Source organism: Sinocyclocheilus rhinocerous, unplaced genomic scaffold (genome assembly GCF_001515625.1).
Source record: "Sinocyclocheilus rhinocerous isolate Xijiao unplaced genomic scaffold, SAMN03320098_v1.1 scaffold2725, whole genome shotgun sequence".
Lineage (NCBI taxonomy): Eukaryota > Metazoa > Chordata > Actinopteri > Cypriniformes > Cyprinidae > Sinocyclocheilus > Sinocyclocheilus rhinocerous.
This window is the reverse complement of record NW_015635048.1, coordinates 343,399-354,622: the sequence shown is the minus strand read 5'-3', so window position 1 is coordinate 354,622 and position 11,224 is coordinate 343,399. Positions and strand designations below refer to the sequence as shown.

Here is an 11,224-nt window from a genome sequence, read left to right as displayed (position 1 = left end):
GCGATGACTGGCGCTCGCTCTCCGCGGGAATGATCTGATCTGACGGCTGCGGAGAGTCAGCGGTGCTCTGTGAAGTCATGGCCGCTCAGTGTGAACCCTTAAGCGGATACTTACAGCAGTCCGATCCGGGCTCCAACAGCGAGCGCAGCGCGGATTCCCCTCTGCCCGTGTCTGAGGATGACTCCAGCGGACCCACGGCGCCTCCGGACCCCGAGTGGACCGAGGAGAGGTTTCGAGTGGACCGGAAAAAACTGGAGATCATGCTATTAGGTAAAACTGTTGTTTCCATGACAACTATCACCAATTTTAGAGAGTTTAAAGAGTTTGAAAGAAACAAACAAACACTCTGCAAGTAAAACTCAGAGTTTACTTCTCAAAATGCACAATTGCTGTTAATCATTGTTATATTTAACTGAACAAACACTGTAATGCATTGCTTCCAGCATCTGCAGATCCAGTTATGTTTCTCTTTTCCTTTGTTCACCTCCTGTGTGATTCTCGCTTCCATGCCAATTTTTTTTATATATTTTTTTAGAAACATTAGTTTAAATAAAAAGTAGGCTCTAACGAAAATTATATGAAATAATCCAGCGGACCAGACTTAGAAAAGCCAGTAGTTGAGGCTCCATTGTTCAGTTTACATACATAGCTTCCAATTGTTTTGAAGAAAGTTTGTATAGTTTGGAAATGGATATAACTATCTGTCATTTAAACATATTTAAGGATTGATTGTTCAAATTATTGGTTGTATAGTTTTTTTCAGATTTTTAATGTACGCCTGGAAAATAACTACCTTTTCCACCACATTATTGAATATATGCTTTTTATTTCGTTTTTCTGATATTCAGCTGTTTAGTGTAAAATCCCAATTTTGTTTTGATGTAAGAAAGAGAACTGTACTGTATTCTTTCACAGTATGTGTGTAGTGACCAACTCAACCAATAGGGGGCAGTGTTAACGCATCTCTGCTTTTGACATTAGCCTTGAATGTTGTGTTTTCCTCAATTTGTTGAAGTAATTTTAAAACAAGCGACACTGTGATCAGCTGCTTCAGAAGAGTGGAAGATGAAGTTAAATTACATTTTTGGACAATGAGTTATCACATTTTTGGCTTATGATTCTGACTGCATGTGGGTTTCACTTAGTAGAGTTAGGACTGAGCAAAGAAAATGTTGTATTGGTTTAAAGGGGTCATATGATGCGATTTTCCTTTCTCTTTGGAGTGTTACAAGCTGATTGTGCATCGATAAGATCCCTGAAGTTGCAAAGACTAAAGTCTCAAAACCAAAGAGATATTCTTTATCAAACTTAAGACTCTGCCACGCCCCCCTAAAACGGAAGGAGGGGGCTTTGTAGAAAACGAAGCGTTTGAGAGAGGCGGGGCATAGAGGACCTACAATAATGTACAGTATTTGAAAAATAATGTGTTTTTTGAACATTAAAGCATGTCAACATATTCTGTTACACCAAATACACAAAATAATGATCTTTAAAAAAGCATCATATGACCCCTTTAAAGTAGAGACACAAATCATTTATAAATGCCACTTTTTAATCTGTTGTCGTTTTGTTTTTCAACTAGTGAATTTATCAAGCAGTTGATACAAATCGACAAGGACTTCTCATTCTCCCGGCTCTGTAGGGATGGTAAAACGCTTTGAAGCTCTCAGCTTTAATACTTTGTCCATGTCGGGTCATGCTTTCCATGTTGTTTCATGGCTCTGAGTTGACTTCAGAAAGGGACATCATCGTCATCATCCTACACTCACAAAGTCTCTAAGTTCAGTTCACCACAGCAATCCTTCCTGCTGAGGTCATTCAGCATCTCCTCGGTTTTAGAGTATATTTGATCAACCTGCTTGCTGAAGGAATGCTATTAGGATTGGGATTTTCCTAGAAGACGCACAGAGAAGCTTGTGTAAATTATGAGATATATTTTCCAAACGAAATGATAGGAATTCAGCATTACTCAATTCGATATAAGATCAGTAAAAACTAGAATTACAAACATGACCTTGTGTTACATATCCAAACCAACCATTCTATGATCCATAGAAGTAGAAAGCACTTTTATTGTGAGATATTATAAAAATATAAAAAATATATTTTAGTTTTTCTTTGAATAGACATTCTATTATGTCATATTGTACAATTTCGTCAATGGATGCATACTTAATTGGCAGCTGTTACAAGATTGTGTTGTTGTTGTCGTTGTTTTAAAGAAGGACTCAAAAGTTGTTAATCATAAGAGCAATTTTCACATATTTTAAAGTTGCAGGTGACTGGAGAGAACTGCTCACCGTCTTGTTTTCAGAAATGTTAACATCACAGGCGTTCGCTCCAAAAGCACTTAGTCCATCAGATATAACAAGAACACGTAAGCAACATTCAAGACTGCGTTTATGAAGCTTATTATACCTCTTGGATGGGAACAACTATTAATCACTTCATTTTATAACTATTTTAGCTGGCTCATGTTGAGGAATGGCTCACTGTCATTATGGAATTCTCTAAAATCAGTAATGAATCACATAAAGGAGGCCTGAAATTGTTTTCTGTTCCAGATGTGTATTAATTATTAAATTTGTGTAGATTATGTCGAGAAGGAATGTGTGAATTGTGAGCTGTGTCTGTTTAATCTTATGTTCACCGCACCAGTGTCAAAATTATATACATGCTTATGTTCCTGAGGATCAGCACCCATATAATGCAATATACAGTCTGTTGAAAATCTAGTGAGCTGCCTACATATAAGCAGCATTTCAATGCATCATAATTTCCCAGTGTGGTCACCATAATTATTAGAAATGCATGAATATATATATATACATATATATATATATATATATATATATATACTGTATATCAAAAGCAAAAAAGGCCTCTAGCTTGCTCTATTATTTTTCTATTCTATCTGTTTTCTTTTTATACAATTAACAAAAAGCAAGCAAAAAAGGCCTCTAACACTAGCTTGCTCTATTCTTTTTCTATTCTATCTGTTTTCTTTTTATTTATTATATGATAAAAAAAAAAAATCATAAGTAAGTTAAGCTAACTGAGACTTGTTATAGCACTTGCATATCATTGCTCTTTTGTTGATTTTGATTGCTTCCATTGTCCTCATTTGTAAGTCGCTTTGGATAAAAGTGTCTGCTAAATGTAAATGTATATGCATATTACATTCAATATTTAATTATGCATGATCATTTCTCAAATATGTATATTTTAATTGCCTTCTAAAGCTCACAAGTTAATCATTAAACACATCAATTCTTTTTAGTTTTTGTTTGGTATGGGACAGAATTTTAGAATTGGTGCATACTGCATACATAATAATTTTTTTGTTGCATTTTAGGATGCAAGTTTCTGTTGGCTGATGATGCAAGAAAGTTATTTTTTTCATTATAGATCCATTAATATTAATAATATATAAATCAATTAGTCATTGGTAAAGATAAATAGTAGCTACAACTGAACTAATTCCTTCTTTATACAAAAGATTTTTTGGCTTATTCTTGTAACATCCTGCTTTATTTACTCTGAGACCAAATGGCAAAGAGACTCATGGAAACAAGCGAGATGGATTCAGAGTTGGGAGCAGTCAACCCAATTGTTCACGCTATACTGTAGGAAAGCAGTGGTGACGCTGAAAGCCCTCTTCATGGGTCAAGATAAGTGTTTAGCAGTCACTGACTGCGTATTTTGGAGATAGTTTATTATTACAATTTCTTGACTTTGTAGATAGAGTTTGCTCAATAAAGGAGTAGTTCTCTCTGTCCAGTCTACATCAAGGACTTTGGGTTTTTCCAAATTTCCAAAGCTCAGATTGTTTTGCATTACGTGTCTTAGATGGGATGGAAACGGTTTCTCTTCCCAAACCTTGGCTAGAGATTTGCTTAAGTACCCTTGCAAAAGAAATTCCCAAACAAGTTTACATGACAGCTCACAGAGTCAACGTCTTTGATCAGTGTAAGTCAGACTCGGGCACCGAAGTGAACTAGCAGTCTGTTTGAGAGTCCAAACAGGAAGGGATCAAATGCCTTGTTTAACAAGCATAACTCTTATCACAGATGGGACTGATCCATTCTGGGGAGCCCAAATAAAACATTGTTGCTGCCTGGTGATTTTGTAAAACACTTCAGTTTTTATAGCGTGTTTATAATGTGGGAATTTTAGGTCAACTGTTTCACCAAGACATTAGCTTTTGGGTTTGGCTTTAGAGTTATTTTTCCCATTTTAAAGACTTCTGTTTACTAGGATTATCATTTATTTACTATGTATCCTTGCTTACTAAATTCCTAGTAAACTGAGACATTAAAATGGCCTTCTATTTATGGAAATACAAAGAGTACATTCTGAAACTGCTTGTGTGTTGTGTACTTTGGCTAGCTGTGTTCTGGATATGTTTGTGCGCGTGCTTGGCTCAGGCCTGGTTAAAAAGTTCATCTTTTTGTTGTCTGTTGGATGAAAGTATAGAGACAGGAAGTGAGTCCTGTGAGGAATGTGCTTGGGGCTAACTGTCCTCTGGATGGAGGCCTAGGGAAACACTGTTCTCTTTAGCTTTCAGAGGGTAAACGTGGCATTTCCCCCAAGAGAACTACTACTGAGGTCAATCGCTTGTGGCCTTGATCTTGAGTTCATAGCGGTATGGCATTTTAAGCACATCGGACAGACAAAGCAACTCAGCTGGCACGTAGCAAGCCTAATACAATGCAAAAGGCCAATAAATGTTGGAAAGAATGGAAATCAGTCTGTAAAAGGTGGTTGAATCAAGTATATTGGGACCATTCAGGAAACCCTGGCTTGTGTTGTTCAGGTCTGAGAGACCCTTGAGAGGTGGTGGGCCGAAGAGTCCCAGTGCTCACAGCGTATAATTCACTGCAGCTGTTGGAGAGTCTCTGTTTTAAAAAAATGCTGGCGTGGACCAGAGACTTTGTTATGACAAGGAAAAGAACGAGCCATTACACTACAGCTACTAACTCAACTCATCTGAGTCGAAAACTACTATGTGGTACATCTTGGATTGTCACATTTTGTTTATAGGCATGCCTGTTATATTGCAGAGACAAAACATTATTTTATGCATTGGCATTGGCATTATATACAAAAATAATCAGTAATTACATTTCCTAGTTTGTGTTTAGGTGATCCTCTCAGTTCATTTAAAACAATTTTGTAGAATCCACCCAAGAGTTTCTCGGCAGAATGAGTAATGGCATTGGCATTTTAATACACATATTGTGCTTAAAAATCGCACAGTTTAAGGCGTAAGTTATAGGATGAATTATTTCCAGGATTTCTGCATGCCTGCTGGCTGTGGTTTCCCAGATATGGCTTTATGCAAATCTTCCCACATAGTGAGGTAGGTATGTGGGGGCGTGTTCGAACGAGCCGTTTTAGGTAGGTGTGGCTAACTCTTAACTTTTATAAAGAATATCTCTTTGGATTTGAGACTTTAGTCTTTGCAACTTTACAGATCTTCTTTATGCACCAAGAGCTTGTAACACTCTAAAGAGAAAGGAAAAAATGAAATCGCATCATATGACCCCTTTAAAGCAGCATTTAAGCTTCCTGCAGGGTCAATGACGTGGCACTTTTTTTTTTTTTACATTACATTAAACATCCAGTATGTTTATGTTTAGACATGCAGTGGGAGATAGTTTTAATTTCTACTTTAATATTCATGTCGTTTTTATTATTTGTGTTATTTTTCATATCTGAATTCAATTGATTTAGCATCAAAGTAAAAATGTCAGTGTTATCAAAATGTAGAAAAAAAATCTGATTTAAAGGCTAAAATTCTTTTTAAAAAAAACTACAAGAAGACAGTGTGACCGTTTTTGAAGTGACAGATCTATATTTTTACATACATCCTAGTGAATCTGGTTGTCGTAAAGAAAAAAAAATGTAGGGCGGGGGCTTGGTTCTATCCATCAGTTAGTCTCAGCCTTAGACGTCACGCCCACGGACCATTGGCTGAACATCTAATACTGTACATATGGCACACAAAATTAGAAACACTTCGGGAGTTTTGAAGTCATGTTGGAAACACTTCGGGAGTTTTGAAGTCATCATCTGATTGGTTGAATTATACAGGATTTCCGTGTGTGTCACGTTCTTTAGTGTTCTGCCTCAAAACAAAGATGTCGTGATGTGAAACCCCCTCATGGAAGAAGAAAGTCGTCGTGTTTACAACTGTGACAATATCCCCTTTCACACATACAGACTTTACTGGTAAATTACCGGTAAATTACCATTAAGAGATCATGTGTGAACCGGACCTTTTCAAAAATACCGGTAAATTCGTTCTGGCAATTTACCGGTATGAGAAGTTGTAACATTACAATTAGCGGCAATGTGTTCTGTGTGAACGCAGAACGAGATTAGATGTCTACTCTGGGCCAATCATAACATTCTGATGCAGATGACGCATTTACTCCGTGCGGTGTAGTTCGGTTTGAAGCCGAATAATGTCTCTGGGCCAAAAGCGCTGCATGAATGTGAACATTTGACACAAAAATGAAAACATCAACAAAAACACTGACCACATATACCCCTCCATACAACACCGGAAGGTACAGCCATTTAGAGGTCCTTTCTGGTTAATGATCTCACAAAATTTACTGGTAATTTAAAAATATGTCCAAGAGTTTTACACACCGGTCTATTATTGCGGGGACATTTCCACGTCCCTAAACATGATGTGGCACAAAAGCGGCTAAGGTTCCCAGACCTTCTGCCGTCAGTCTGAAGGTCTGGCTACACAAGACTATCCATTAGTTGTTGAAAAGAGAAAGGAAAAAATGAAATCGCATCATATGACCCCTTTAAAGCAGCATTTAAGCTTCCTGCAGGGTCAATGACGTGGCACTTTTTTTTTTTTTACATTACATTAAACATCCAGTATGTTTATGTTTAGACATGCAGTGGGAGATAGTTTTAATTTCTACTTTAATATTCATGTCGTTTTTATTATTTGTGTTATTTTTCATATCTGAATTCAATTGATTTAGCATCAAAGTAAAAATGTCAGTGTTATCAAAATGTAGAAAAAAATCTGATTTAAAGGCTAAAATTCTTTTTTTTAAAAACTACAAGAAGACAGTGTGACCGTTTTTGAAGTGACAGATCTATATTTTTACATACATCCTAGTGAATCTGGTTGTCGTAAAGAAAAAAAAATGTAGGGCGGGGGCTTGGTTCTATCCATCAGTTAGTCTCAGCCTTAGACGTCACGCCCACGGACCATTGGCTGAACATCTAATACTGTACATATGGCACACAAAATTAGAAACACTTCGGGAGTTTTGAAGTCATGTTGGAAACACTTCGGGAGTTTTGAAGTCATGTTGGAAACACTTCGGGAGTTTTGAAGTCATGTTGGAAACACTTCGGGAGTTTTGAAGTCATCATCTGATTGGTTGAATTATACAGGATTTCCGTGTGTGTCACGTTCTTTAGTGTTCTGCCTCAAAACAAAGATGTCGTGATGTGAAACCCCCTCATGGAAGAAGAAAGTCGTCGTGTTTACAACTGTGACAATATCCCCTTTCACACATACAGACTTTACTGGTAAATTACCGGTAAATTACCATTAAGAGATCATGTGTGAACCGGACCTTTTCAAAAATACCGGTAAATTCGTTCTGGCAATTTACCGGTATGAGAAGTTGTAACATTACCAGTAAATTGCCGGAATGATGCTGTGTGTGAAGGCAGAATGAAGATCTTGAGCACATATGAGTTCAGAACACGCTGACATAAGACGTCTTCTCCGGGCCAATCTAGAGGCGTTGAAATTCAAAATTCAATGGCTCTGGGCCAATCATAACATTCTGATGCAGATGACGCATTTACTCCGTGCGGTGTAGTTCGGTTTGAAGCCGAATAATGTCTCTGGGCCAAAAGCGCTGCATGAATGTGAACATTTGACACAAAAATGAAAACATCAACAAAAACACTGACCACATATACCCCTCCATACAACACCGGAAGGTACAGCCATTTAGAGGTCCTTTCTGGTTAATGATCTCACAAAATTTACTGGTAATTTAAAAATATGTCCAAGAGTTTTACACACCGGTCTATTATTGCGGGGACATTTCCACGTCCCTAAACATGATGTGGCACAAAAGCGGCTAAGGTTCCCAGACCTTCTGCCGTCAGTCTGAAGGTCTGGCTACACAAGACTATCCATTAGTTGTTGACTGAATGGAGGCGGATTCGAATGTGAGTTTACAGTCAATTATACAAAAGGGGCAGAGTTTAAGCAAACAAAATGATTGGAGAAGTCCTGCATGCATCGTTGGAAAGAAGTCTGTTTTAAACATTTTCTTTTTTTAAATAGGTAGTCTAAGGGGCCTTTTACATTGGGCATGTTTGCTGCGGTCCAAGCTTAAGTGCGATTGTTCTTGTCACCCACCTAACCCCAAACAACCCCACCCCCCCACCCACAGCGGCGTTGGTCTGGTTTCATACTCACTTGATTCTTCCGGACCCTGGTGCTTTTGTGTTCATCTTACGTCATCACAAAGGTGCACAGCGCATGATAGAAAAGAGAACGTTGGTGAATATATTGTGTTTTTTAATTGATTTGGTGTTATTATGTGTGGCAAAGTGAACAGCACATGCGTTTACTGTATGTGTGTCGCATGAAGGCTTGCAAACTGACTGTTCTGAGGAGACAGCTGATTGTGAGCCATTCATTTGCCACTCTGATTGCTCTCACTATACGCCTGTACCCCACTATATGCAGTGTAACAGCATTACACTGAATGCTAACTCTTGCTCGTATCCAAAGTAAATCATAACCACTGTCATCCCTTACATGTGTTTTGTTGAACTAATGACGTCATCATAAGCTAAAATGCCTGTGCAGATTACTTTACCTTCTGACCAAGTGTGCACCAGTGTCCGAGTTGCTTTCACATTCACTCGAACCGTGCCATAGTTCCACTGCAACCGAACTCAGACCATCTCCTTCAGGTAGTCTCGGGTTCCGTACTCCGGTGTGCTTCCGGGTCCACATGACAGATTTCACATTAATATTTTTTCATGCAAACCACGCCCTGTTTCGAACTAAACTGCCAGTGTGAAAACCCTCTAAATGACACATATGCATAGATAAATCCTTCACAGTAAGATCTAAAACATGCATTTAGAAAATAGATGAATTGTAAACATTACATTTTACATGTACATTTTACACTTACAATTATTTATTATATGGCCCAAAAGCAGATAATCTCCAGTATGTCTGGTTTTAAATGGGAGACTCTTAAATTGACCACTCCTATTGATGGGTCATTATCCCAGTAAACAGAGCCAAGAAAGGCAGCTGCCGATAATGGTTTTTCAATACACTGCTGAGTCCAGCTTTTGGTGGATAGTGCGTACGTTGATGGTATGTACCCTCCATCCACAGATAATCTGGAGAAAGCGTGCATTCTTCCAGACTGACTCACACTCAGCTGGGACATGTGAACAATGTGCCACAATCTGCAGACAAACTGCAAGCTTTGTTTATCATTTTTAATGGTTTCCGTTAACTCTCTTTACGGGTCAGAGACAAAGGATATCCGAGTTGATGAAAGGAAAAATCTTGTAAAACTCAGTATGTGCTGGCCAAGTTCATGGAAGGCTAATCTTTGTAGTCTATTCGTGTTGGTTTCATACTTTTTTGGGGAAATGTTTATTCCATTTTTAATAATAAGTTTGATTTAATTGCTCATTGCTCATTGTTACTTCAAATTTGCTGCTTAACATAGATAAGGCCCAATTACTCAAAAAATGTCAAATGGTGCAACCAATTAAAAGTGATAAAAGGTATCTTCCTTGTACCTTGACTGAATGTCATAAGTATTTTTATGTAAATATGTGTTTTTAATTATTTTCAAACTATTATTTGAAATATATATTTAAAGTTAAAAGTATTTTTTTACTAATCATGAATATTTTGAGGAGTTATTCCACCAGATATCTGAAAGCCCAAACCTACTTTGCCACATTTTAAAAAGTTTAAAATATCTGATATTAAAAGACATTAATAAAAACCTTACTGATCTTGAAATACAGTCACGAGGGTCTAGAAGAGTCCAATAACTTGGCTTCCATTATGTTGGTTACACCACACTGACTTTCATTTGGCAGACAAAATGTAATATGGTGTGATGCGTTTAACTTGCAACTGTTAATGCATGCAAAAACCATCAGACCATCAGTATTCTGCTGTTTGCATTATGCAACATTTCCATGACATCAGTTTGAAAGATCATGATATTTTAGCCAACAGTTATGAGGTCAGCAAATCCAGTTGGAGCCTTCAACCCGGCAGCATCCCACATCTGTGCGATTGTTTGGTGGTTTCCAGGCAACAGCGGGCCATTGTTCCAGCAGAGGTCCATTGAACCAGCGTAATGACATATTTAATAGATACGTTTTCCATCATAAGCAATTTAAAGTGCGCAAATAAAAGATAGAGTCTTTTATTTTATTCAAGTGCAACTGAATGGGATCTCATTAATTCTCAGTTCATGCATAACACCCACCTGTAATTGAACTTATAACCCTTGTTTTTGCAGGCTAGAACTTTGACCATTAAGATTCCACTGCCTTACGTAAGATCAGGTGTGCTAATAATATGTAATAATGTTAACAGTTGTGACAGAGCAGGATTAAACCACAGTATTTTTTCTATCTAAGAATCTACTTAAGACAGAAGCTTAGCAAGGAGGCATATTATCATATTATACCTGGAGCTGTCCGTTAGGATTCCCATTCATTTTAATTAATGAGCACTCCTGAAAACTGACATGATAATAAATGATCATGGTTTATGTGGAGAATATAGTGTAGAGTTGTAATAAAAAAGGCAAATTTTTATTGACTCATTGTTAAAAAAAGTCCACTCAAAAATGAAAGTTAGCTGAAAATGTACTCATCCTCAGGCCATCTAAGATGTAGAGGAGTTTGTTTCTTCATCAGAACAGATTTAAAGAAATGTAGCATTGCATTACTTGCTCACCGATGGATCCTCTGCAGTGAATGGGTGCCGTCAGAATGAGAGTCCAAACAGCTGATAAAAACATCACAGTAATCCACAAGTAATCTCCAGTCCAACAATTAACATCTTGTGAAGCGAAAACGTCTCGGTTACGTATGGTAACCCTCGTTCCCTGAAGGAGGGAACGGAGACGTCACGTCGGTGACCGACGAATTGGGATAT

At 37.7% G+C, this 11,224-nt stretch overlaps 1 protein-coding gene across 1 annotated transcript in view; it reads left to right on the top strand.

The window, feature by feature from the left end:
- Positions 1-11,224, top strand: part of LOC107746462 (protein bicaudal C homolog 1-B-like) — an 86,776-nt gene continuing 75,552 nt past the window's right edge. Inside the window, exon 1 of the mRNA XM_016560684.1 lies at positions 1-270. Coding sequence (XP_016416170.1) covers positions 78-270 — 193 coding nt within the window. The 5' untranslated portion in view covers positions 1-77. The remainder of the gene's footprint in view (positions 271-11,224) is intronic.